Source organism: Kalmanozyma brasiliensis, assembly GCF_000497045.1.
Source record: "Kalmanozyma brasiliensis GHG001 unplaced genomic scaffold PSEUBRA_SCAF20, whole genome shotgun sequence".
In the NCBI taxonomy this organism is placed as follows: domain Eukaryota; kingdom Fungi; phylum Basidiomycota; class Ustilaginomycetes; order Ustilaginales; genus Kalmanozyma; species Kalmanozyma brasiliensis.
Window position 1 is genome coordinate 133157 of NW_015961960.1, and position 25998 is coordinate 159154.

Below are 25998 nucleotides of genomic sequence, written 5' to 3' on the forward strand. Positions count from 1 at the left end.
GCGAATCACACCCATATTTGTGCAGGAGCATGGAAGAGAGGGTGCCAGAGCGCATCTTCGTTGGCATGTGCTAGTCTCTTCCGCGTCCACGTCCGCGTCCGTTCGCGTTCGAGTTCGCCCAGCCTGCTTGCCCTTTCAACTCTTTTAGACCTAGCCGACTTCCGAATCGAGGTGGTACCCGGGTGTGGACCATCATCTGGGTTCATGCCGGCGGTTGATCAGCTGGAAGCCCTACAGTAGCGCGCATCCCGTTTCCGAACTGGGCACAGCTTCCCGCTTCGAACTCCCCCTATCTGAGCTGCAACACTTGCCTTCCCCCTGCCCCTTTCCGCTGCACCATGATGCTCTAATGTCGGTATCATGGTATCGTGGCGCGCTGATCCGGTGCATGCAGTATCGCCTTTCTTTGCACGTGTTGCCGGACACCGTTCAGTGACACTGGGTGACCCTTCCAGGTTTTGCTCGACCCTTGTTCGGCTGTTCGTTCTGATTCCGTCGATGTCAAATCATTGATGATTCTGCTCGAACGCGCTCGCCGTCGTCCATGTAGCTTTCGCGCGTCAGAGAGTCCCCTTTGGCGCGATCCTCTCACCTGTCTTGTTCGTTCACCACGAAAGACTTCGGTCTCTTCAAGAAACGAACGGGTCGCTTGCGCACCCAAAGTTTGCCCTAAAGCGACACAGACAATGCTCGGCGCTAGACAATTGCTATTGTTTCCAAAATCGTCCATCCTCCCGCTGTTCGACATCTCACATGGTCCATAGTTCGCCCAATGCTTCTTCTGTCCGCTCCACCATTGTTTAGTCTCGGACCTCGTGTCCAAGGTCTACTCACGCTTCCTTTGTGCTCTCCATCTACTCGCTCTCTCCCTCCTCTCCTCGCTACTCGCCGCAAACATCCGCGTCGACAGCTAGCCCTTCTCCTTGCCCCTTTCACCTGCTCGCTGCATTCCCTCCAGATTGTACGGCTCGGCAAGGCAGACTCACCTACATCAATACTCGACGAGCCGCATCTGCACTGAAACTTTCTTTGCGCATCCTGCTGCACGTTCTTGCACTTGCGACCGCCCGTTCTGACCGCACTCATCCGTGCATTGTCCGGTCCCACAGCAGCCGATCGCCTTCCTGCACGCTCGGGTCCCTCCGACTCCGCGCTGTACGAACCTCGATGACAGATCGTTGGTGTCACGCCCTCATATCACACTCGCACTAAAAAGGGCTGCATAGCGGCAAGACATTGCCGCAGAGTCACTCACGCGCTCTTGGCCACACGCTCATACGTTGACGGAGCGCAGCGGCCTTGCTTCCCCCTCATAAGGGCACGGACGAGGGCGCTACGCTCGCTCTTTGTTCTGTCCGTGGGTCCATTCTTTCAGTAGGACAGAATCCCACCTCTCTTTCTTCATAACAACCACATGGCCTTTCGCCTCTCGTAAAAGGGCTCGCATCTCTTGGTCCCTTTCTCGTCCGCCCTCTCAACAATCAAGGCTATTCTTTTCGCTCCCGGCACGACATTGTCGGCTCGGACTGGCTGTCATCGCCCGGAGGTGGCTTCATTCACCTATCACAGCCGCGTGACCATTTTCCGGACAGCCCCACCATCTCGCATCTGCCCCACCATCGACGCGACTCTGGTCACATTGGCGACTGCGCACTTCATTTGCGCGGTTCCAACGCTCTGCTGTTTCTGTCAGCTTCTTTTACGCGGCCTGTCGTTACGTCGCTAGCTGCAGCAATCAGCTGTGCCAACCAAGCAGTGGGCACGCTTCTGCGTCTCGTCACCACCACCGACAAGACCAGGGGCTGCCGCTGATATGAAAGCGATCTCCCACACCATAGCGTAAGTGAACTCGCCATTCGGTCCCTCATACTTGGTTGTATTTCTATTTCATTGTGGGCAGGCTAGACATGAGGAGGATCTCATCAGCCCCTTTCTCTCCTGAGGAGATCAGGCCGAAAGGAACCCAGCAATCCGGTCGGTGGGCGTAGCCGGATTGTTCGTTTCTCAATGGTGTGCCCGAGATCGAGCTGCGGTCCATCTACAATGCTCTTCGTCGCCCATCGGCTCAGACTTCATGTTCTGGTCATGGAGGCTCGGACAGTGGCGCTGGAGAATTCGACCCCCGCGCTGATCTCCTCGCTTGCAGCTCGTTGTCTCTGACGAGTCTGACCCTTTTGTCAGCCTTCGCATCCCCAAATGCTTCAGCGAAAGCGCAATGTGCTGAACGAAACCCCTCTCCATCCTCCCTCCGCCTTCCTATTTTCGTGCTGTCCCTTTATATCGTCCCGAACACCCCGAAACACCAGCAGGCCTCACAAAGTATCCCGCTCCGCTAGAAGCACTCTGGACTCCGTAAGTTGGCCTTCCGTTCCTTTCCTTCCCTGCCCGAAGCTGTTCTCCGCTTCTTTCGAGCACAATGGGCTTCTGTCATTGTTCTGAAAGCGGCGGAGAGATGAATCTGCGCGCCGAGCATGCATTCTTTCTCCGAATGCTCTCGACCTCGACTGTGCTCTATGTGCCGACTCCCGCCAATCCTGATTCGCCGGTGATGTTCCACTTTAAGACGCCGTACCATCTCCTGCAGAGGCCCTTTCTGCGCAGCATCGTTTGTTTCAGGATCTCAAAATGAGCAGCACGCTGACAATCGCTTCGTTCCTTTGTCACAACTATTCATGGTGGATCCACGGAACCGTATTTGCACCTTGGCGTCTCCTCTCTGTAACATTGTCGACTCGTCAGATCTCACGAGGCGCGGCTTCACTCCCCCGCACGATGGCACAACAGGGCTACGGCCTTGGCTCCGGTCCCTCTCGTGCCGGCCAGTACGATGACAGAGGGACAGGCCAGAGCCGTTCTGACTACGATGGTGTCGCGGTCGCAGCACCGCAGCCCGAAGCTTTCGGACGGTCTCAAACATATGCCGATGGGTCGCCACTTTTCTCGACGGCATCGTACGATCAGACAGCGGTAGGTGGAAACACGTCGTCTCCGCTCAACATACCCAATCAGCATCCGAATAACGGCTCCTATGGATTTGCGGGCGGCAACACCACGCTCCCTCACCATCAGACGCACTACGCGCCGTATTCGCACGCCTCACCGCATCTCGGTCACTCGCCGCACCTCGGTCACTCTTCGCAGACGTACCCTCACCACCATCACCATCAGCAGCACCAACATCAGCAGCATCAGCCGCCGCCGCCGCCGCAGCAACAGCAACAGGGCGCTCAGCACCATCAGCTGGGCATGCCGATACCGGGCGATCTGACCAATACGCAGCCTCTGGGCATGCACATGGGCCCATCAGCTTACGGGCTGCATCACCATCCGACGGGTCACGCGCCGGTCTCGCTCGATGCGCAGCGCAAATCGCAGACTCGAGCCGAGACCGAAGAACCACACACGCCACGACCTCCCAACGCCTGGATCCTATACCGGTCGCAGAAGTTCCGCGAGATTCAACAAACGCGCGACTCGCAATCGCGCTCCGGTGCGGCCGAGAAGCCCAAATCCCAGGCCGAGATCTCGCGCATCATCTCGCACATGTGGCAGAACGAATCGGTGACGGTCAAGCAGGAATTTGAGGCGTTGGCGGACGAAAAGAAGCTGGCGCACCAACGCATGTATCCCTCCTACCGATATCGACCCAAGAAGAAGGGCAAGTCCAAGTCGAGCACTTCGGCGGCGCAGAGTAGCAGTGCGAGACAGCAGTCGTCGGAGAGCCACGAGCTCAAGAAGCGCGTCTACGGCGGATTCTGTGGGGGCCAGCAGGAGCACGATGGTGCCGAGGGCAGCTCGTCGTCTTCGTTCGATCGAAAGGGAGGCGAGCCGCAACGCATGGTGGCCAGTCAGGGAATGCCTAGCTTCCACGACCCGGCGGGACGCGATCGCAAGCCCAACTTCGGCGGCGATCGAAGGGAGGTGGCGACCAACAACTACGGACGGTCTGCGCTCGGCAACATGGCTTCGAACGACCACCTGTTTTCGTACACGAGCTCGCGCATGCATCCGTACGGCGAGCGGCCGGGTTCGCGCACGACCGAGGTGTTTGGCGAAGCTTCGTCGGCGTCGCACGCGTACGCGGGCAGTCACTGGCCGGACTCGGATGCGCTCAGCGGGTCCTCCGGCAGTGCGTACGGGGACAATGCGCGCAGTGGAGCGGGCTATGCTGGTCTCGGCCCTGCTAGGCTCGGCTCGACCTCGCTGTTGGGCTCGAACCCCATGGGCGGCGCGTCGCTGTTGGCGGTTCCCTCGCCTCAACGCCCCTCCGTTCCCTCCCAACACCTCCACCATTCCATCGACCACCTCGACTCGAGCGGCCTCAACCTCAACGAGCTCGCGAACGCAGGGGGCAGCTTCCGCCCCAATCCGCTGACCAACCATCCCCCACCGCCGCCGCTTCCCTCCCGATTCAACCCATCCAGCTTCGGCGAGTCGAGGTCCGACCCCAACGCCGCCAGCGGTCTGGCTGTCAACACGGGCAGCGATGGTCTGCCAGACTCGTTCGACCCGCATCGCCGCCTCCAGATGCCCTAAACCCCACTCCACCTCTCCCCGTCACAAGCAAGGAGAGAACAATGCAGACAAAGCTCCCCTTGCGAACAAAAACACGCACAGCTTGGGCCAATACTACGCACATACATGCAGCACCAAAAACAAGTTTCAAATGCGACGCCGCAACTGAAAGTGTGAAGGGAAAGGGGAAACGGCTCAGTCGTCGCAAAAGGGGATTTGAACATGAGGGTTTCGCGTGGCGACGCAACGTAATGGCCGGGGGGGAAAAGGGGAGGAATGGCTTCGCATGGCGACGCTGCTGTTCGCGTTCGGGCGACACACAGGCACGCGAGCTGTTGCGCACCCAGCTTCGAACCCTAAGCCCCCCAAAGCCACGTTCGCTCGATGTCACGCGGAGAAAGAGGCTTAACCCCGAACCCACAATGGCCGATTTCGCCGAAGCCTTTTTTTCTCGGGCATTTGTTAGAGCGAGATTGAGTTTGGGCGAATTAAGTTAATGGCGGAGAGCTCCACATTTTGGGTTCGTGCGCGCTGAGTCGGAGGACCCTTTCTTCTCGCTTTCATCACCTCTTCGACGATACGATTCAACGCCGCTGCCGGGCTGACCACGTTAAGCGACTCTTTCCCAACCCAACACAAGGAGTCAAGTACAGGCAGAAGCGTCAAGATCTAGCAGCACACGTATCGCCCGCCGCCATGTTGATCAAAGTAAAGACGCTCACGGGCAAGGGTAAGTTCCTCGCTTCGTTGATCGGCCTTCTCACCTGCCCTTCCTGACTGTCCATATCTTCCCGCATCGTCTGACTCGTAACGTGGCCTCATCACTTCCCGGCGCCGCAACAGAGATCGAGCTGGACATCGAGCAGACGGACAAGATCCAGCGCATCAAGGAGCGCGTCGAGGAGAAGGAGGGCATCCCACCAGCCCAGCAGCGCCTCATCTTTGGCGGCAAGCAGATGTGCGTCCCATTTCCCCTTTCACTTGATTCGATGGTATAGGCATAGCTGACATTCTGCGGATTTGGATGCCGCGCAAAAACAGGCACGACGAAAAGACGGCCAAGGACTTCGGCGTCGAAGGCGGCAGTGTTTTGCATGTGAGTGGTGACCCTTCAAACCCCCGTTCAAGCCCTGGGACGAAATGTGCTGCGGAAAGGCGGGGACGGTATGCTGACACACTTGAGAATCGTATTTGTCGTACAGCTGGTGCTCGCACTCCGTGGAGGTTCCCTCTAGACGCCGCGGAATGGAGCTCCCCCTCATCCTGCATTGACCGCCTTGTACCCATAGCTTCAGCCCATACAACTAGCGTCTTTTCTACTCGAAGCACTTCGTCTTGCTCAATAAGCACGTCGATGTGTCCGACAGGGGTGAGCCACAGACGAAATGAGTTGCAGCTCCCAGCGAGGGATTAGCAGGCACTTCACTCAGATCAGTCGACCTACAATCGCTTCGCACACCTCCATCAGCACACACATCTCGCTCGACTCGTCATCTTTCAACATGTTTTCCTCGTCATCTTTCAACATGTTTCCTCTGAAAGCTCGACGTGCGAGCCTAGATGATGCTCTCCCTCTCCTTCAGCGCCACAGCGCCCTTACCCGCACCGAGGCCCTTCAAATACTCGACCAACCCGTCCAACCTGACCACCTCACCCTGGCCCTGTCCCTCATCCGACTCCTTGCCCTTCTGCTGCTTGACTCTAACCTCCCTGGTCTCGCCATTCCACTCGTTGGGCGCCAGAATCACCGCAAACGGAATGCCCTCCTTGTCCACCACGCCGAACTGCGCCGGCAGCTTGGGTTTGGCCTTGTGCATGAACTCGGCCTTGATGCCTGCGTCCCAGAGCATCTTGCTCACCTGCATGCGTTCCTTGAGCAACCCCTCGCCGCCGATGGACATGACGTAGACGTCGGTGTCCTTAGCACGGATGGTGCGTTGGTTGGCGGCTTCCTTTTCGCGAAGACGTTGCATCATGATGGCAAAGACGCGCTCGACGCCGATCGAGACGCCGACGCAGGGGACTGCATCGGGCTTTTTGGAACCGGAAAACATGCCGACCAGGTTATCGTATCGACCGCCGGCGGCGATGGAGCCGACGCCAACGGTGGATTCGTCCACCTCGTCGTCGTCGCCCCCCTTCTTCTTCTTTTTGAGGGTCTTGTCCGCGCCACCGGCGGTAGGCTCGCCCGTGAACCCAGGAGGCGCAGATGCCGACGTGACAGCCTCGTAGATGAGTCCCGTATAGTAGTCCAACCCGCGCGCAAGGCTCAGGTCGAAACTCATCCGATCCGCAATACCATACACATCCAGGTAGTCAAACAACAGCTCCATATCCTTCACTCCCGCACTCGCCGTCTTGTGTCCCATCATCGTCGCGTCCGTCTTCAACTTCTCCAACAGGTCTCGTCCACCTTTGAGTTTGACATACTCGCCGATCTTGTCGGCCACGTCCTCGGCCAGGCCCTTGTCGACGGTCATCTCCCGACGCACTTCGGACCAGGGGCTCTTGTCCAGCTTGTCGACGGCCGAGCTGATGGTGCGGATCTTGTCGGCGGGGACGCCGCAGATGTCAAAGATGCCATCGAGGATCTTCCTGTGGTTGATCTTGATGGTGAAGCCCTCCATGCCCAGGGCGTCGAGTGCTTCGACGAGGATGCACAGCACCTCGGAATCGGGCACCATGGGATCGTACACGCCCGCAATGTCGATATCGCACTGGTAGAATTCGCGGAAGCGACCTTTGCTCATCGCTGGTTGATCGCGACGGTAGACCTTGGCAATGTGGTATCGTTTGACGTTGCCGTATTCGGACTGGTTCATGGCGACGAACCTCGCAAAGGGGACGGTGAGATCGTAGCGGAGCGAGCACAGCTCACCACCCTGATCCTGCAGGTCGTAGATGAGCTTCGAGTCCTCGCCATACTTGCCGGAGAGGATCTCTTTGAGCTCAAACACGGGCGTGTCGATGGTCACAGCGCCGTGGGCGGAAAAGACCTCTTCGATGGTCGAAAAGATGCGCTTGCGAAGCGACATGGCGAGCGGCTCCCAGTCGCGCGTTCCCTTGGGCGTCTTGAGCGTGAACTTGACCTCTTGTTTGGAGGAGCCCGCCTTGGAAGAGCCGAGACCGAGCGCGGCGAGCTGCGCCTCGAGCTTCTTCAGCTTGCCGATCTCGGCCTTGAGCGTCGTCTGGTCTGTGTTGGAAGCGCGGAGCTGCTGCACTTTCGAGTCCTGCTCGGCCCTCTCGGCCTGCAGCGAGGCGATCTTTTGCTGATCGGCGTCGGACATCTCTGCTGAAGGTGCTGAGCCGGATCGCAGGTATTTGAGGAGTTGCTCGTCGGACACTTGCTTGTTGGAGAAGAAGCGAGGCTGTGGGCGAAGTGCGGGTGCTTTTCGGGACGCAAGCGCAGATGCGAGGGAGCCGAGTGGGTAAGTCGAAGGTCGGATGCAGGACCGCAAGAGAGACATCAAAGGACGGTGGTGATGACGATCGAGGTTTTATGTGTAGTCTTGCGATGATGAGAAGATGAGGGTATGGAGCATCGAGAAAGATAGAAGAAAGCTAGCCGAGTCAGACCGCAAAAGAGCCCTTTTTGACATTTTGAGTGTGCGCTGCGTCAATTGCACGTGATTTTTCGCTCTAACATCTTCTCCAAAAGCGCCGAGTCCCGAGGTCTGTGCTCTCAAAAGTAACAGCTCCACCTCGACATCTCGACACCTCGACACCCCCCTCGTTCAGCTTCTCTTCCCTACCACCAAGCCCCCGTTCTCTGGTGCTGTTCATAATGTCGACAAACTCCTCAGCCTCACCGCTAGCGGACGCGCAACTGTCAGCAAGCGCACGACACCAATTTCAGCAATACCTCACTCGCCTACCCACCGCCTCCTCCTCGCGCGCCGCCCCACCTCCCGACCTCAACGCGCTCCTCCAACGCAGCGCCGCTCTTGCATCTCGTGTCGATGCAGTCCACGCACAGGTATCATCCGACGACATAAGCAGCCGCCCTGATGATCCACAGCTCTTCTGGTCCACCACGACGCTTCTGACGCAGCTTCGCGAGGTGTCTCACCAGCTTCGGCAGGCATCGTCAAGCGCAGGAGATAGGAAAGCGTGCGAGGCAGCACTGATGAGGACGCAGCAGGACGTCGAGATCGTCGACTCGATCCTGAGAATGCTGTCCGTGTCAGGTGGACAGGGCTCGAGGGATGTATTCACTGCTCCTGTGGGGTCTCAGCCCGCGGTCGCTGCGCCGTCGAACGCCGGCCCTACGAGAGGCACAAGGAAAGGATACGAGTATTGGAAACAGCGAACGCTCGCCGCTATCGATGCGGACGACGGTGACAACCACACCGACTCTTCTCACGATGATGAGGGCTCGGGCGCAGAATCGGTCCTCACCGATCCGGACATCCACGTTGCATCCACCAAAGACACCACCCCTCTCGCCGGGCTCAAACCGCAACCTCCGCACGAGGACGAGGACGACATGGAACAGTACAACCGATCGCTTAAAGCCAACCAAGCCAAACAGCCCGCTCCCAGCACCAGCACCGCACCAACCACGACCTCAGCGAGCGAAACAATCCTCCAATCGGACCGCGCGACCCACGAGGCGCTCTCCTCCGAACTCCTCCGCATGGCTTCCGTTCTCAAATCCAACTCGGTCGCCTTCGCCGACTCTCTCGAGCGCGATCGTCTCCTCCTCGAGAAAGCCGGCACCGATCTCGGCCAAAATCTCGACCTCATGACACGCACACGGGGACGACTCGGCGTCTACTCGAAAAAAGCTCGTGGCATGGGCTGGTTCACCCTCTCCGCCATCCTCGTCGTCGTCGTTAGCTGGATGATCATGTTCTTACTCATTCGTTTGACCTAACATCACATCTTGGATCGTGCCTCGTCGTACGCTTCCCGGACCAGTTTCGCCTGCCCCTTCGAGTGGGACTTTTTGGAGGCCAGCTTGAGATACTTTTCGTCCACCCGGTCGTCGATGAGCAGAGGAGCGAGTTTGTCGGCCGCCACCCATCCCCAGGTGGTTTGCTTGCCGAAGAACTTGATGGCAACCCGTGCATCGTTTGACTGATATTTGAGCAATTCGCGAGGTAGTTTTGAGCGGTCGGTGATGACGATGCCGGGATGGTGCGGGAATCTCTCCATTTTGGCCCACACCCGCGTGCCCTCCCCCGGTGGGTTGGTAATAAAATCGAGCGGCAATGCTGATGTGGAGCGTTGTCGACTCGAGGTTGCGGGCGATACAGAGCGGTCGGCAGAGACGGTGCGGGTGCGTGCGCTGCGTCGTAGAGAGCTGGGTGTCTCGCTGGCGGCAGCTTCTGAAGGACCTTCGGAGACTTGGCTGTTCTCCCTCTTGACAGTGCGCTTTGATCTGGTCTGCCTTCCTTGCGCGGAAGTGCCGGCGTGCTTCTCACCTTCATCCTCCGAAGTGAGCGGGGAGCTGGCTGCCGTTTCCGCCTTCTGATCGTCCTCCGGTTCGGGCTTCGCCACAGATGCTCTGCGACCGCTGCTCCGGCGTCTACTAGTCCCGACTGCTGGCGTGGTGTCAACCTGCCGGCTTGACGACGGAACGGTGCGCGATCGTGGACGCTGCTGAGGTGTCATCGCGGCGGCGGCTACCTGCTCAGAGATCTGGCTGAGGTCCATGGGTGCCGGCGATTCAGGCGCAGAGATCTTGCGTGGACGCTGGCCGATCATCTCCGGTCTGGCTGCAGCATTGCGATGACGCTTGGAGCCCTCTGGAAGCACCCATCCGGAATTGAAGAGCAGGAACGAATCGTGTGCGCCAACGTCTCCGTTGACCTGGACGCCTTCTTGCGCTTCTGCTGACATTTGCGACGCCGATCTGGTCATGGAAGCTGCTTCTGGCTTCTTGGCACTCTGCGTACCTGCATTTTCGGTGGATGCTGGCTTGGCTGAGCTCTGCGATCGGAGGCGTTTGTTGCGCGCTGGCGTCGCAGGGACGGCTTCTGTGGCCGGGTCCTGCGCCTTTTCGGATTCTGCCTCCAGAGCGATGGACCGACGCGTGCTTCTCCTTTCAATCGGGGCCGGAGGCTCCGTGTTCGATGCTTTGCGCTTCCGTGGTACCTTCGGCGCCGCGTCCTCTGCGGTTCCCGCGGTTGCCGGGGCCTTAGCAGCCTTCTGATTCTTGGACGAGGACACAGGTGACACTCGAGCCGGCGGCGCAGGCGGAGGCGGTGGAACGTACACTTCGCGAACGAAGTCGTCCATCAGGTTGAGTACCGGCGTGAGGCCCCTCCGCTTCGAGTGCTGGCCTACTTCATTCTCGCCTTGTCCCTCCTCTTCAGCCTTGATGGGCACACTCGACGGCATCGGATGCGTACCGTACGCTTGCTGCCTGATATCCAGCTCCTCTTCATCTTCCATCGCACGATAGTCTCGGAGCAGAGAGATCAGGTCTGATGGGGGCTCGAGGCCCAACTCGAGCAGCTGACGACGAGTCTCGGCGTCAACCGAAGGTGAATTTTGCATCGTCAGCGAGGCTGCTTCATCACCTTCGGCCACGTCGTCTTCCATCGGCGGCTCTGTCTGCCGCTGTTCGACCATTCTGTGCTCGTGCACACGGAGATGCGACGTCTCGATTGCTTGCAACTCGGCAAAGACCTCGGGTATCATCTTGAGGATCTTGGTGGCGGCCTTGTGGTAAGGGGTATCCGGCTTGTTGTAGGTCATGGAGTTGGTAGCAATCTTGAGCACGTCCTCGCGCATCTCTCCGACCGTGTCGTACACTTTGAGGTGGATCTTGTCCTTGATGGTCGCCCAGTCCATAGGCTCTCTGATGATATCGTAGTAGTCAGGCACGTCGATCTTGGAGACGGGCAATGCAAAGTAGCCGAATCTGTCAGCAGCTTCGAACTTTGCAATAGCGGCACGAAGGTCGGTATGAAAGGGAAAGAGCACGGGCTCCACGAGCGAATTGCGGATCTCTTGTGCTTGGCGCAGCTTCTCCTTCTCGCGTTTGCGGACCTGTTCGACGAGCATGCGCACACGCTCGAGGTCTCCTCGAATGCTTCGGAGAAAGTGGAGCTTCTTGGCCTTTTGAGCGTCGGTCTGCTCTTTGTTGTTCGTGGAGGCAGTCCAGGGCTCGAGGTGGAGCCGTTTGAGGAGCGGCGCACCCCGGCGGGCCTCGCGTTTCAAGGACCAATAGCGGGCGATGAGCTGCAATGCGGTTGCCTTCTTGCGCAGGTGTAATTTGGTGATGTACTCGAGCACGCGGTTGGCAATGTAAGCGGGAACGAGCGGAGGTCCCGCCTTGAAGCTCTTCTTGTAGGCACGGGCCGACTTGGAGGTGCTCTTCGGGTCGGCAGCGGACGATGCCCCGTCATGGCTGCCGACCATGGAGCTACGGCGGCTGACCGAGATTAACGGCGCTCCGATGCCTGACTCGACGGACATTTCGCGTGCGCGTGAAGAAACAAGAGGCGATGCACGATAGGAGGTCTCGGACCGCTCGTCATCGAGGGCCCCTTGTCGACCAAAGTCGACTTTGAATTGGTCGCGCATCTCGGGGGGCATGTGCCTGTGACAGCAGGCTCGCAGCACCTCGGGCCCCTCGTCATCGCTGCCGTCCGAATCCTCGTAAAGATGATGTGAGACGCGGGTGCGCTCCGTGCGAAAGAGAAGCCCTGCTTTGCGAGCGCAAGTGACGTGGAAGGCAGTGAAGCAGGAGCGATTGTCGCACTGAATGCAGGCGCCCATTCTGTATCTGCACAGGTAGCACTGCAGCTTCCACCTCGCTTTCGGGATTCGCTCCACGCTGTCGATGGGCTCCATGTAGACGGGATTGCTGACGCCCGTCTCTGGAATCCACATGGCGCAGAGAAGATGAGCCCATTTGCCAGTGGTAGTTTGCTTGAAAGCGCCGCCCTCGTGCGGACAAAGGATGCACGATACGGCACGGTCAGGTGAGACGGTGCATTTGCGACAGAGCCACTGGCCTTCAGGGATGTAGGGAATGCCGTAGCAATCCTGGTGGACGGCGAGATTGCATCCGTCGCAGAAGACGATGGCATTCGAGTTTTCGCATTCTCCATCATCGCAGATGGCGCACTTGCTGTCTTCGCCATCTTCCGAGTCTTCCTCGTCGGCATCAGCACCGTCAGCTGCCGCGTCTGCGCCCGCTCCATGCCTCGCTTTGGGCGGGACCCGGTTCATCAGGTCGAACCATTCTTTCTCTAGCTGATCAAGGATGATCTCGAAGACCTCGTACGAGATGCTATCGAGTCCCTGACTGCGCCTGTCGTGGTTGAGAGCGTCGAGCCACTCTTGATCCTGCTCATCCATGTCATATTCGACCTGCTTTTTGAGATCGCCCTCGATGGGCTCAAGGTAGCGAATGTAGTGGTCTGGCTTATCGTAATTTGAGCTGTCATTGTAGCCGAAAGGAAGAGCATGAGGCTCGATGATGCCTGGTGGTATGTGAAAAATGAGCGCTTCATCTGGTGGCACTTTGCGAAAGCTGACCTTAGGAAGTGAGGAGGCCAAGGGTATATTGTTGGGTTGGGAAGGAATGCCCGGCATGGCTGCCAGTCAAAGGGAAAGCGAGTCGCTGACCCGCCTAGCCTAATACTATGAGACGATCGCTGTGGGACGATGCATTGCGTTGCTGGAAGGACGGGGTTGCGCTAGTTAGTCGCGTTTGGCGACCGGTGAGGCGCTCAAGGTCGTGACTGATGGTGGTTCGGCCTGGTCGGCGTGTGTGTGTATGCAATGAATGAGCGTCAATAGCTACCGTGAGATAAGCGCGGTAGCTGGCGTGGACGAAAGAGTGTCGAAGGGGCTGCTGGTGAGGTGGGTTGTAAGGAAGGTAGCTGCTGTCAGTGATGATGGTCCATGCTGGTATGCTGCTGGTTGACTGAGCATTTTGGCGGAGTGCGTTGGTTTCAGCGCGTGCAGGACCCTTCTTTCTCGCGTTGCAGTTACAGACCCAATTTTCTCATGTGTTAGGGTCGAGCTGCATACAGCTTGGAAATTTGCGCCGGGTCCCGGTCAGCACCGCCTGAGCCTTTTTTGAGAGGCTTCTGAGCTCAGAGTTGCCCTTACCTCTGCTCGCCACTGACACCATACTCACCACCAACACTTCAACAGCACCAAGCACAACACACAAGCATGCCGTCCCTTCCGTTTTTCAGGACGGCCTCCGGCTCCGCCTCCCGCACAATCATGGCGGCAAGGTACAACTCGACCCAAGCTGGCAGCGGCCCATCCTACGGCTCGGCAACCCGCTCAACCGTCCCTCCTCGTTCAACACATGCGACGTACCACCCTGACGGCTATGGCATCTCGGAAGGCCTCAAGCGTGCACGCAAGCCCTATCGCGTACGAAACATCCTCACTGGCTCGCTGATCATGGGCTTCGCCACGAGCGTCTACTTCTACTCGATCTCAAAGGTAAGTACTCCCACCGTCACGTGCGCCCTCACGAAGCAATCGCTGACACCACATTTGCTGCTCTCCTTTCAACTTCAACTACAACCACAGGTGAAGCAAGACGACTTCTCAGATTTGGCCGAGATCAGGGCACCCACTGCAACGGACTCGGCACCTGTTACCACCGAGTCGGACCACAAGCACAAAGTATGATACCAGAAGCGCATGCAGGAATACACACATCTCCACTCTTCTACCACTACGACAAGCTGAAATATTTCCTGGGCTGACTTGACAAAGGTGGCGCACCCGTTCGCCGGAGAGTTGGACGGCCAGCCTCCCTTCGACACGATTATCTCAGGCTCTGCTGGCTCCGACTACCACTTTTTTCGGAATCTGAGTGATCCTGAAGAGCCGCAACTTGATAGAGGTACAGCTGTTAAGCTATACACGCTCCTGTCTTGGCCTCCTTCGAATGTGCTAGCGATGCGCCAGCCCTCGAGAGCTGAGTGCGTTCCCACAGATGGTCTGTTGTCGGCGGTGGTTTGCAGAAGGCTTAGCCGCGTTCCGAAAAAAAGCGGGCTGGTAACCTCCACTTTTGACAGCTGCTCAGCAAGCTGATGAGCGTCGTGACACATAAGGCTTCCCTTTGTTCCGACCGCACCGTCCACACCTGACGCTGAACACACGGCGCTTGACTACTTGCGACGTCAAGCACACGCTGACGATGACGGGCGCGAGAGCATTTGCAGGCGTGGCCGAGCGCCACCTCGCGCGGCGAACCACAGCCCCTCAACGTGCGACTGCGTCCGGATCGGCGTCACCACGGTCGCTGGTGCTGCCACACGCAGCCTCATCATCAAGGACAATATCCACGACTACAGCTACAGCATCGTCGCGAATGGGCAGAGGCTCTCGCTACACGATCTCGAGGAATCATCGCGGCCCCAGCAGAGCGTCTGCTGCGTCTCACACGCCTCACCATGCTTCGGGGCAGACCACTTCTCACGCTCCAGCACCGACACAGCATGCCAAGCCCGCTGCCGAGCCCGTGGCTCAGACCACGGAGTCTTCAACCGACCCTTCATCAGCATCGCCGCCAGTACCCACCGATCCAGCCGTGCACGTCCCCGCCATCGTCCCCGATGCGCCTCAGGACGTGCTCCAGTCCTCCTCTCCCTCCTTCTTTGGCGCAACCCGCTTGCTTACCCAATCGGCCCTGGTCGTCACACGCGAGATCGAGATGATGAACATCTTCCTTGGCTTTGAGCAGGCCAACAAGTATTCCATCCACGCCCCATCCGGCGAGCTGGTGGGCTACCTTGCCGAGGAGGAGCAGGGTCTGCTTGGCGGTGCGTTGCAACGACAGCTCCTGCGGACGCACCGACCCTTTCGTGCCACAGTGATGGATACACAGGGCAAGCCAGTGCTCATGATTCGCAGGCCGTTCACGTGGATCAATTCCACAGCGCACATTTATGCGGTGAGGGAGGATTATCCGGCTGGGTACGGCGCCCCGCAGGATAAGGATCTGGAGCTGATTGGGGAGGTGCAGCAGCGGTGGCATTTGTACAGACGGAAGTACGAGCTTTTCCTCAAGAGACGTGGGGAGGAGGGAGAGAGCTTTGTGCAGTTTGCCGGCATCGACGCACCGTTGCTCAGCTGGGCCTTCCTCATGCAAGACGCAGACGGTAAGCTCGTCGGTGCCATCGATCGCAATTTCAGAGGCCTTGGGAGGGAGATCTTCACCGACACAGGCCAGTACGTGTTGCGCTTCGACTCGGTCGGCGAGACAGCGATGACAGACGCTCGACTTGCCGCTTCAGCCGCCTCAGATGGGCCTCAGAACAAGCAGACCGGAATTGCGGAAGGCATGGAGCTGGTCGAGAGCCACGGTACACGCGCGCTGACACTCGACGAGCGGACCGTCGCACTTGCCACGGCAGTCAGCATCGACTTTGACTATTTCAGTCGCCACTCTGAAGGCATGCACGGAGGAGGAGGCATGTTCCCTTGGATGATGATGCCCGGCATGGGTGGAGGAGGACAGCCGGCGGAAACACCACAAGGCGGGCCGAATAACGAGAACGTTCCGCAGAACCCCGCTGCCGGAGACGGCGGCTTTGGAACAGGTGTCGCGGGAGGAGCGATTGGAAACGGAATGGACTATCCATACGGCGCATCTGACTCGGGCATGAGCGAGGACGGCAGGCTTGGTCAGCCACCTTCAAATCCGAACGACTACGGGCAGGATCCAATGCCTCCCCCGCAACAGCAGAACGAAAGCCCGTGGTGGAGCTCAGAACAGCAACAGCAGGGCGGAGGGGAGGTGTGGGGCGAAGGAAGATCCGACCCCTGGGCCGGTGCTGGAGACACGCAGCCACAACAGGAAGAGAGCTTCTGGGGAGGCTGGGGCGGTGGTGGAGGTGATAGTGACGGTGGTGGTGGTGGCTGGGGCGGCTTCTTTGGCGATGAGTGACGGTGGTGGTGAATGTGTGATGGCCATTCATGACGCCGAAACGAACGCAACGTCACCTCTCTGCTTTGGCAAATTTCACAGTTGGCGCTCCGGTCTGATCTGATGAGCTGCGCTGTTGGGCATCATGCTTGTGCAGCATGCTTGTGTTGGTCAAGCGTCTGTCGACCATCAATCTTGTTGCTACGATGTCGACAGTATCCGATGTCGATAGTTTTCACACGTTGGGTGCTGTGAGGCGAGTTCTCCTTCGCTCCTAAGTCTTCACTGACAGTCCCCCGCCATCATGCCCGCTTTCGCTCCTCCACCTCGACCCGTCCCCCTCTCGCCCTGCTCATCAGCTCCTCCTGCTGTCTCAACGCCACCGCTCTCTGCATAGGCGTCAGGTACGGATTTGCCTCGATCCCTTCTGTCCTCAACACGGTTCCGATCGACATGAAGAACCCAAACGTCGCTGCGGAGCTGAGCATGAACTGGGAGAGCGTGCCGAGTGCGCCTCTTGGTCCAGGTCCCGCACGGAGGATCTGAATGCCGCCACCGATGAAGCCGATCGTCAGGCCGACCAGTGTGCCTGTCATGGCGCCCATTTTGACTGCAGCATTCCAAAGAAAGGGAAAGAGAGGGGGTCAGTGGATGAGGAGCAAGGATGAGGGGGGGAAGAGATTCGAGCACGTACTTTTCTGGAAGACCGTCGGCTCGCCGCCTGGCATCCCTTGCATCTGCGGCGGAGGAGGCATCCTGCTATTTTTATATGGGGTGTGTGTGAGGTGGTGCGATGGAGTTTGCTGTCGTGTTGCAGACGTTGACGAGGTTAGACAGGAGGAAGAAGGCTTTGACAGGCGAAAGCTCTAAAAACGGCTCCGATCTTTCCCCGGCCACCGAAAGAAAAAAAATGTGTCAGATCGCCTTCCCCAGGCCTGTGCAAAAAAGTGTCAAACCTCCACCTGCAGCTGTGCCTTGACCACCCTGCAACCCCGACCAACACCATCCTTGCTTTGCTGTTGTAGCCTTTCGCAGAAGCGATCACATTCTCCGACTTTAGCAAGCCATCTGAGACTCAGCGATATCGTCCGTCATGGCCACGAAGCTCTCAGCAATCCCGACGCTGGCCTCGCTCTACGCGTCGTCCACCATCGCCGCACCGTCGCCCTCCACGCTCGCCTCGTCCATCTACCCCTTTGCCCACCTCCTCTCTCTGCACTGCGGCGACATCACCTCCCTTTCCATCGATGCGATCGTCAATGCGGCCAACAACTCGCTCCTCGGAGGTGGAGGTGTCGATGGCGCCATCCATCGCGCTGCCGGTCCCGATTTGCTCAAGGAATGCCGTACGCTCAACGGCTGCGATACCGGCTCTGCAAAAACTACGAAGGGCTACAACCTCCCAGCGAAACATGTGATCCACACCGTTGGACCCGTGTATAAATCCAGCAAGCACGAGGAGAGCGAAAAGCTGCTAAGGAGCGCATATCGGAACAGTCTGGAAGAGGCAAAGCGGGTTGGCGCGAGAAGCGTCGCTTTCCCAAGCATCTCAACGGGCGTCTACGGATACCCGTTCGACAAAGCTGCCACCGCCGCACTGGACGAGATCGGTTGCTGGCTGGAGAATGGGAATAGCAAGAATGTTGAGAGGATCATTCTCTGTTGCTTTTCGCAGAAGGATTATGATAAGTACACCGAGCTGGCTCCCACAGTCTTTCCGCCACAGGACGTGTTCGAGAAGTACGCTGAGGCGTGACGCTGAAGCGCAATACCGAAGGGGTGGGATCTCATCCATTGTGCCAGAAGAGAGCAGAAGCAGAAACCATGCAACGGAAAACAGTGACCTGTGAATGGCTGAGATATTGCGATATCGATAATACAGGGATGTGTTTTGCATACGAATCAGTAGTCGGTTCCTCGCGAAACGACCTCCTTGCACGTCGGTCGCAACAAGATCGTGTGTTCGTACTGTGCGGTCATAGCCCCTGCAACATCGCACAGCGGTGGGTAGTCCTGAACGATGCCGAGCGAGACGAGGTGCTTGAGCCCGAGCAAGTAGTTCTTCTCGCCGACGCGGTCGAGGTATCGCCTGCAGAAGGGGAGCGAGTCAAAGTGCTTGTTGATGGTGTGAAGCAGGCTGTGTGCCGAGTGGACGCGAATCGGAATCGACTTGGGTAGGTTCTTCTTGCGTGCGTAATGCGAGCACTCGCCCTGGTCAATGACGTATCCTCGACCGGTCGAGCCGAACGTCTCGATGGCGTAGTACTCGCCTTCCTCCATCTTGACGTCGAGGTCGGGCATGTTGACGATGGGGACCGACTTGCCGCCGTGGATCGAGTAGCGCTCGATGCTGTGGCCGTTGAGGTTCTGAACGCACTTGACCTGGTGGGTCTTGCCCTCGGCCTCGAATTCGTGCGACTCCATGACTTCTTGGATCGAGCCACCAATCTCGCCGAGACGAGCGTCGATACCGGCCGCCTTGACACCTGCGTTGGTGGCCGCCTTGACCGCAGCCAGCAAAGGGTCCCAAGTGGGTTGGAAGGTGAGCGTGAAAGCAGAGTCGACGATGCGGCCCTTGACGTGAACACCGAAATCGACCTTGAGGACGTCTGTCGCCTGGAGCACTCGCTTGTCACCCGCGTTGGGTGTGTAGTGGGCAGCGCAGTCGTTGAGCGAAACACCCGTGGGGAAGCCGATACCGGACTCGAAGCCTTCCGCCTCGACGAGCGCACGGGTATTATCCTCGACAAGCTCGGCGATCTCGATCATGGACATGCCGGGTTTGATGGCACTCTGGGCGTATTGACGCACTTGCCTGTGCACCTCACCAGCTCGACGAATGATGTTGTAGTCGAAGCCTTCCTCCTGCTGAACAAGCCTCTCTCGCTCGCGAAGTTCCTCGTCGGTGACTCTTTTCCTCTCCTCGCTGAACTTGGAGGTGTCGTACTGCTGAATCTCGCCGACGGGGTACTTGCCATTGGTGAAGATCTTTGTCAGACCAACACGAGGAGGCACGGTCTGAGTGAGCTTGGCCTTGGACTTCTTCTTCTTCTTTTTGTTCTTCTTCTTCTTCTTTGCTGCGCCGTTGGCGCCGGCTGCACCAGCCTCTCCGTCCTCCTCCTCCTCGTCGTCATCATCATCGTCGCCTTCGTCGTCGTTGTTGTCACCGTTTGCGTGGCCGTTGGTGCCGTTGGTACCGTTCGAGGCGGGGAGGTTGGTTTGTGCGAGCTTGTCGGCGACCTTGTCGACAGAGGCGGCGCTGCCGTTGGAAGCGGCGGTGGCAGCGGTCATCTTGCCTGCGGGAGAGAGTGTGCGAGATGCCTTGGGTTCTGTGTTGCTCCGGGGTGAGTCGGGTCCGCGAAAGGAACGAAGGTGGTGTGAGGAGCGCTTGATCTGCGCGCTCCGAGGACGGAAGTCTGCGCTCGGTGCTGTGGTGTGGATGAAGTAGAGAGAGGATGATGCCGACGGGTGGCTTGCAGGGGGTGGAAGGTGTGGAAGCAAATCTGCAATTCAATCAAACTGAGCTTGACCTTCAACCGAGTAGTGTCTGTGCCTCGCTGCGCAGCGCAAAATTTAAAGAAGAGGCCGTCAAGCGACCCTTTTTTCGAGCACCGAAGCGCAGCAAGCCATGATGACTTTCTGCAGTCTAGGCAAAGCTCAAAATTTGGTCAAAGCTGTCTCGGGCGGCTAGACCTACATCGACCCGATGGACGTCTGGACCCTGACAGATTTAAGGCGATGCAGCAAACGAACTTTTTCGGTGACCTGCAACCCTTTCGGCACAACTTCGCCGTGAGAGCTGACTGGTTGGCCCCGCTTCGATGCTTTGCAGTCACCACGCAGCAAGCAAATGACATTTCATTCTCACGCCTGTCGCAAGGTTCTTTGGATGGAGCGAGCTCAGCTTGGTGAGCAGTGAGCAGCTCACTCAGCCAAGATCACAGAGCTCGCCTTCTGAGAACAGCGTCTGTTCCCACGCAGCGGAAACGGGCCGTGAAGGTGGGAAAACGCGACGAGCTAAATTTTTTGTTTCTTCTCAGAGTCAGGGTCGTCGACTCGTAAATTTCGGAAAGATCCTTTTGCCGTGTGATTTTTCTTTTGCCCACCTTTGCCCACCAGACCTTGAGAGAGGCGCAGTCACAACGTGTAGAGAGAGCAGAGAGCAGAGGGACGATCGGCCCAAAGCCGAAAGCTGAGGAGTCTGTGACCGATGCCTTACCACGCTCGCTCACACAGACAGACAGACAGACAGACAGACAGAGAGACCCTGAAGCAAAGCTAAAAGTCTTGCGCAGAGAGCGACGAGCAGCCATCGGTCAACTTTGGCGCAGCAGCTGGCAGGCAGCCAACATTGTCACGACCTCATCGCTGCTTCTTGCTTCCTCTCCTTTAGGTATCCACCTCACCACTTACCAGCGTCGCTTCCTCCTTCGCTCTTCATTCCCACCTTTCTCATCTCGAGAACACACAGCGTGCGTCGCGTACACCACTACCGACGACCTCAATCATGTGTGGAATCACCGCTCTCCTCTTGGCTTCGGCCGATCAGTCCGCTGCGCCCGAGATCAACGAGGCGCTCTCCCTCCTCCAGCATCGTGGTCAAGATGCTGCTGGTATCGTCACTTGCGGTGACAAGGGTCGTTTCCACCAGACCAAGGCTAACGGCATGGTCCGCGACGTCTTTGACGTCAACGCCATCGCCCGTCTCCAGGGCAGCATGGGCGTAGGCCACGTTCGATACCCCACCGCTGGCTCCTCTGCTCACAGCGAGGCCCAGCCTTTCTACGTCAACTCGCCCTACGGCATCACTTTCGCTCACAACGGTAACCTCATCAACACCGACGAGCTCCGTCGCTTCCTCGATGCCGATGCTCACCGACACATCAACACCGACTCGGATTCCGAGGTGCTTCTCAACGTCTTTGCCAACAACTTGCAAAAGACGGGCAAGTTTCGTATCAACGAGGAGGACATCTTCACTGCTATTCGGGATCTCATGAAGCAGTGCAAGGGTGGCTACACCTGCTGCGCCATGCTTGCCGGTTTCGGTATCATCGCCTTCCGTGACCCCAATGGTATCCGACCTCTCGGCATGTGCTCGCGTCCCTCGTCCGCCGCTCAGTGCGAGCAGCTCGAGGGCCACGGTCGAGACTACTGCTTTACCTCCGAGTCGGTCGTCTGCGATGCGCTTGGTTTCGAGGACTTCGAGGACATCAAGGCCGGTGAGGCGGTCATCATCACAAAGCACGCTGTCTCGCGCCGCATCCTCACGCCTCCTGCCGACTCGCCAGATGCATTCTCTTTCTCTCCCGACATCTTTGAGTACGTCTACTTTGCTCGTCCTGACAGTGTCATGGACGGTGTCTCGGTCTACCGTTCGCGCATGGCCATGGGTGACAAGCTCGCCGACGAGGTCCGTCGTCAGCTCCAGTCCACCGGGGTAAACGTGGACGTCGTCATCCCCGTCCCAGATACCTCGCGTGTGGCCGCGCTTCAGCTGGCCCAGAACCTCGGCGTACCCTACCGTGAAGGTTTCATCAAGAACCGTTACGTCGGCCGCACCTTCATCATGCCCGGCCAGAGCGTGCGTCGCAAGAACGTCCGCCGCAAGCTCAATGCCATGGCGCTCGAGTTCAACAACAAGAACGTCCTCATCGTCGACGACTCGATTGTCCGAGGAACCACTTCAAAAGAGATCATTCAGATGGCGCGCGATGCGGGAGCCAAGAAGGTCATCATGGCCTCGTGTGCGCCGCCCATCCGCTACTCGAATGTGTACGGTATCGACATGCCCTCGCGCCAGGAGCTCGTCGCTTACGGGCGCAGTGTCGAGCAGGTCGCCGAATACATCCAGGCCGATCTGGTCATCTACCAGACGCTCGAGGACCTCATCGACTCGGTGCAGCAGTTCAACCCGGAACTCAAGCACTTTGACTGCTCCGTATTCGACGGCCAGTACGTCACTGGCGGTGTCGATGCCGAGTACATTGCGCATCTTGAGCACCTCCGCAGTGAGAACGCCAAGGCCAAGAAGGCAGCAGGCAAGATCCCGGTTATCGCAGAGAGCCAAAAGAAGTTGTATGCGAGCCGTGCCAGCCCTTCGGCGTCGAGTGTGGCGAACGACGATAAGCATCCGTCGGACGCCACGGCCGCCCTGCTCAACGGCCACGCGAACGGCAACAGGAAACGACGCCTCACCGACGAGGAGGTCGAGGAGGAAGAGAAGCAGCAGAACGTCGGCTGCTCCGGGCCCATGAACGGCGCAGACGACATTGGGCTGTTCAACAGCTGGACTCGTTGATCAAAAGAAACGTGGCTCGTCGGCTTTGTTGATAAGTATAATCCAAAAAGCATGTCTCTTTACTGCACTTCTACTCAGAATCTGATTCGGTTACGGTTTCGTCTTGGGGGCAAAGTGTCTGCGTGTGTGTCCACTGCAGAGCGCGCAAGCGGGGCGAGAGCTTTGAGGTCATGCTGGTATGATGGAGCGATACAAATACAAGTGCGATGTTGGTACAGAGGCACGGAGCGACGCCGCGTGGATCAGAGGTATACATGTGGATGCCGTGTGCGAGCAGTTGTCGAAAGTGCTCTACTCTCCATCGCTTCCGCTTTCCTCTTCTGAAAGATCCGAGCTGCCTTGACCCAAGTCGGCCGTTGCCGAAGCAGCAATCTCGGCGGTCAGCCCCGTGACATTCTCCTCGTTTCGATCAGCATTCGCATCCAAGCCCGCCGCCCTTTGCTGGGCTTGTATCCTCTGTCTGATCAGCAGGATCACTGCCTCTTTATCTCTCCTCTCCAGCTTCTTCAACCTCTTTTCGAGATCCCGTTTGAGATCCCAATTGGGTCGTTTGGGGGCGATGTTGTCGAGGTCGAGGTCTTCTTGCCTTCTCAGCTCGTCTTGGGCTATTGTCTGCTGCTGTAGGCCATCGACGTCCTTTTCGACGGTGTCAGGAAGGTCGCGTGCGGATGTGAAGCGTTTCATCTGCCCCGTGATGGGGTCGTAGTTGCGGAAGTGACGTTTGATGAGGAGGGATGCATCGTCGGGGAGGGTGGTGCCGGCCTGCTCGGCTGCACGTCTTTGGCGCAGCAGGTCGAGCTTCTGCTTGCGCGCTGCAGAGAAGGCTTCCAGTGACATGGCGGCGGATGGCCAGGATGGTGGCTGTGGACTGGAGAGAAGACGCAGATGGTAAGAAGGTTGGAAAGAAGGTTGAAGGTTGAAGCGGTCAGGCATGCCAAATTCGAGGCGTTCGGATTTCGGACATGAAGCTCGTCGCAGGCTTCAGGGTCCTTGCTCAGCACCACTTTCCACTCTTACTGGCCACCACATCCTCATCTCACTCTCAACGCACAGGCCTCAACACCGACCAGAACCGTCAGCTCGCTGCCTCACAGCATCCATCGATCACATGCTGCGTCGCTGACCAGCTCAACAACGCGGGCCGAGCTGCCACACACCATCACACGACACCTTCGCACTTGATCCAGTCGCAACCATGTCTCGATCCTCGCCCGTCGCGGGGCCCTCCCGCTCCCCCACCCCAACCCCACCCTCCACCTACCGCATCGAGCGCTTCGAGTCCTCCTCGTCTGCCAACCTCATGGTCACCTCGCGCTCCAAGCGCAGTACGGCAGGCAACCGACTCAAAGCCTTGCTCGACCAAGAACTCGACAAGGACGAAATCTTTGCCGAGGTCGAGAACGATATCGACTTTGAAGCGAACGAGAACGAAGACGGTGTGGATATTGTCGATAGCGACTTTGATCGGGATAGCGATGACGATGCGCGTGCTGCCGCAGATGAGAGCGAAGGGGAGAGGGAGATCGAGGCGCAGGAGAAGGCGGAGAAGTCGAAACGGAGGGCGGCGGCGAGGGCGGTGGGTGTCGTGAGGCGGCCTGCTGCGCCAGTGCAGCGCCCGGCGAGAAGACCTGCACCAGAGACCGCAGGGGAGGGGAGCAAAGAGGTCAAAAGGAGGCGTATCAGCTTCGCGCCAGACCAACCATCGCCAAGCTCGTCCCAGGTGAGTGGGGGAAGGAGACGAACCTCGGCACGATCCGCAACCGTGCAGAGCAAGCTCGAAGTCGAATCGCGGCTGGAAGAGGCGAGTCAGCGTAGAGCAGCACTACCGGCAAGACCCGTGGTCAAGAAGAAGGCGACGTTGACACAGGATGCGCTCATCGCAGAGGCGTTGGAGGTGGAAGAGGAGAACAGGGAGAGTCTGAGAAGGTTCTTGGAGCAGGAGGAGGAGCGGAGGGCAAAGCAGAGGCAGAGGAAGGAGAGGATCACGGGGCCGTTTGTAAGGTGGGTCAGCGTTGGGTTGAAGACCAAGGTGGTGGAGGAGCTTCCGAAGGCAGAGGACAAGGAGCAGCGGAGCGAGACGAAGGCAGGTGCGGAAGGAGAGAGTGCGAGGGCATCGACAGCAGAAGACACCACGGCGCATCCGGCAGCAGCGTCATATGTTCGGTCGGCGTCGATCGAGGCGCACACCACACAGGACGACGCCGACAGGTCAGGGATTACGGAGCCTAACGGGACGGTCACACTGCCGAAACGACCAGAAGCATCTGCGGATGCAGAAGCGAAGGAGGCATCGAGGAGCATCGATGTCGATGCGACCATGGCCGATGCGTCCAAGCCAGCAGAGGGGGCCGGCACGATCACAACGCAGGCCGATCCGACGACATCGGAAGCCATGCCCTCAGCCGCAGCAGCACCGTCTGTACCACCACCACCGCCCACTACACCACCTTCTTCCTCCACCACGCAACCGACCTCACTCGCTCCGACGCCAGCACTTGCATCTGCAACAAACGCCGCCCTGACCCTGGACCCCGTCATCGCCGCGCGTCAGCAAGCCGCCCTTCTACGCACCACCACGAACACCGCCACTACCCCGTCCACCTCTTCCACCACCGCCCCTTCGTCGCGGTACGAACTCCAGTCGCGCACGATCCTCACCGTCGAGCGCGCACCCGACTTTACGTGGTTGGACGAATTCAACGTGCTTCTCGGCTCGCACGTCGATTGGTCTGCCTACCCCTTTGTTCCGTCTCGCAATCGGCCGTTGAAGCCCCGCCAGTCAATTTGCCCTATCACCGGGCTGCCAGCAGTATACAAGGACCCACGAACGGGTATTCCCTTTGCGAACAGTTTTGCGTACAAGGTGCTTACACGGGTGCTCGAGGGCGGGTTTGTTTGGTCTGGTGGACACTATGAGCGACGTGGCGAGGACGAGGGGAAGGGAAAGAAGAAGGAGAGGAGGGGGAGGGAGGCGGGAGCTGTGCCGATCGAAATGGGCGTGTATTTGGATGATGAGGCTGAACAAGGACCGGGGAAGGTCTGGGATACCGCCCGCTCAACCGCACCCGCTCCCAAAGCCGTCGCTACACCAGCAAAGACTCCAGCACCATCAAAAGCAGCACCGACCTCAAAAGCAACAAGTACCCCCTCCAACACAGTTTCAACCGAGCCAGACGAGGCCAAGAAGAAGAGCAAACCAGGCTTCGACGTCGTCCTCACCAACGCCATCGCTCCGGGCGACGAAAAGAGCGTCCTCGCCGCCGCGCTCTCCCTGCCCGCAGGTTCGACCAGATCCGGTCGCCGCGCTCGTAATGTTTGACAT

The 25998-nt window shown here is 58.5% G+C and overlaps 13 protein-coding genes across 13 annotated transcripts; 8 read left to right on the plus strand and 5 right to left on the minus strand.

Moving 5' to 3' along the window:
• Nucleotides 1-2772: 2772 nt before the first annotated feature.
• PSEUBRA_003141 (High mobility group box domain protein) lies at nt 2773-4536 on the plus strand (the record flags this gene model as incomplete). Its single annotated transcript, XM_016436278.2, has 1 exon — nt 2773-4536. One exon carries the CDS (start codon nt 2773-2775, stop codon nt 4534-4536), a length of 1764 nt encoding a protein of 587 aa, XP_016292313.2.
• A 675-nt stretch (nt 4537-5211) lies between these two features.
• On the plus strand, nt 5212-5750 carry PSEUBRA_003142 (Ubiquitin domain protein; the record flags this gene model as incomplete). Its single annotated transcript, XM_059465011.1, has 4 exons — nt 5212-5245; nt 5359-5473; nt 5557-5611; nt 5718-5750. The coding sequence occupies 4 exons, from the start codon at nt 5212-5214 to the stop codon at nt 5748-5750; spliced, it is 237 nt and encodes a 78-aa protein (XP_059321363.1).
• A 321-nt stretch (nt 5751-6071) lies between these two features.
• On the minus strand, nt 6072-7982 carry PSEUBRA_003143 (Anticodon-binding; the record flags this gene model as incomplete). Its single annotated transcript, XM_016436289.2, has 1 exon — nt 6072-7982. One exon carries the CDS (start codon nt 7980-7982, stop codon nt 6072-6074), a length of 1911 nt encoding a protein of 636 aa, XP_016292314.2.
• A 317-nt stretch (nt 7983-8299) lies between these two features.
• On the plus strand, nt 8300-9391 carry PSEUBRA_003144 (Vesicle transport protein, Use1; the record flags this gene model as incomplete). The annotated part of the gene is made up of 1 exon (XM_016436281.2): nt 8300-9391. The coding sequence occupies one exon, from the start codon at nt 8300-8302 to the stop codon at nt 9389-9391; it is 1092 nt and encodes a 363-aa protein (XP_016292315.2).
• A 2-nt stretch (nt 9392-9393) lies between these two features.
• On the minus strand, nt 9394-13068 carry PSEUBRA_003145 (Bromodomain protein; the record flags this gene model as incomplete). Its single annotated transcript, XM_016436283.1, has 1 exon — nt 9394-13068. The coding sequence occupies one exon, from the start codon at nt 13066-13068 to the stop codon at nt 9394-9396; it is 3675 nt and encodes a 1224-aa protein (XP_016292316.1).
• Nucleotides 13069-13656: 588 nt separating this feature from the next.
• On the plus strand, nt 13657-14130 carry PSEUBRA_003146 (Coiled-coil domain-containing protein 56; the record flags this gene model as incomplete). The annotated part of the gene is made up of 2 exons (XM_016436275.2): nt 13657-13938; nt 14029-14130. 2 exons carry the CDS (start codon nt 13657-13659, stop codon nt 14128-14130), a joined length of 384 nt encoding a protein of 127 aa, XP_016292317.2.
• A 688-nt stretch (nt 14131-14818) lies between these two features.
• Nucleotides 14819-16396, plus strand: PSEUBRA_003147 (Scramblase; the record flags this gene model as incomplete). Its single annotated transcript, XM_059465012.1, has 1 exon — nt 14819-16396. One exon carries the CDS (start codon nt 14819-14821, stop codon nt 16394-16396), a length of 1578 nt encoding a protein of 525 aa, XP_059321364.1.
• Nucleotides 16397-16677: 281 nt separating this feature from the next.
• Nucleotides 16678-17130, minus strand: PSEUBRA_003148 (Reactive oxygen species modulator 1; the record flags this gene model as incomplete). Its single annotated transcript, XM_016436293.1, has 2 exons — nt 16678-16985; nt 17070-17130. 2 exons carry the CDS (start codon nt 17128-17130, stop codon nt 16678-16680), a joined length of 369 nt encoding a protein of 122 aa, XP_016292318.1.
• A 338-nt stretch (nt 17131-17468) lies between these two features.
• Nucleotides 17469-18131, plus strand: PSEUBRA_003149 (Macro domain protein; the record flags this gene model as incomplete). The annotated part of the gene is made up of 1 exon (XM_016436279.1): nt 17469-18131. One exon carries the CDS (start codon nt 17469-17471, stop codon nt 18129-18131), a length of 663 nt encoding a protein of 220 aa, XP_016292319.1.
• Nucleotides 18132-18277: 146 nt separating this feature from the next.
• On the minus strand, nt 18278-19666 carry PSEUBRA_003150 (Peptidase M24, structural domain protein; the record flags this gene model as incomplete). The annotated part of the gene is made up of 1 exon (XM_016436287.1): nt 18278-19666. The coding sequence occupies one exon, from the start codon at nt 19664-19666 to the stop codon at nt 18278-18280; it is 1389 nt and encodes a 462-aa protein (XP_016292320.1).
• A 1216-nt stretch (nt 19667-20882) lies between these two features.
• PSEUBRA_003151 (Class II glutamine amidotransferase domain protein) lies at nt 20883-22676 on the plus strand (the record flags this gene model as incomplete). The annotated part of the gene is made up of 1 exon (XM_016436273.1): nt 20883-22676. One exon carries the CDS (start codon nt 20883-20885, stop codon nt 22674-22676), a length of 1794 nt encoding a protein of 597 aa, XP_016292321.1.
• A 291-nt stretch (nt 22677-22967) lies between these two features.
• On the minus strand, nt 22968-23513 carry PSEUBRA_003152 (mRNA splicing factor, Cwf18; the record flags this gene model as incomplete). Its single annotated transcript, XM_016436288.1, has 1 exon — nt 22968-23513. The coding sequence occupies one exon, from the start codon at nt 23511-23513 to the stop codon at nt 22968-22970; it is 546 nt and encodes a 181-aa protein (XP_016292322.1).
• Nucleotides 23514-23871: 358 nt separating this feature from the next.
• PSEUBRA_003153 (YL1 nuclear, C-terminal) lies at nt 23872-25995 on the plus strand (the record flags this gene model as incomplete). The annotated part of the gene is made up of 1 exon (XM_016436269.1): nt 23872-25995. The coding sequence occupies one exon, from the start codon at nt 23872-23874 to the stop codon at nt 25993-25995; it is 2124 nt and encodes a 707-aa protein (XP_016292323.1).
• Nucleotides 25996-25998: the final 3 nt, after the last annotated feature.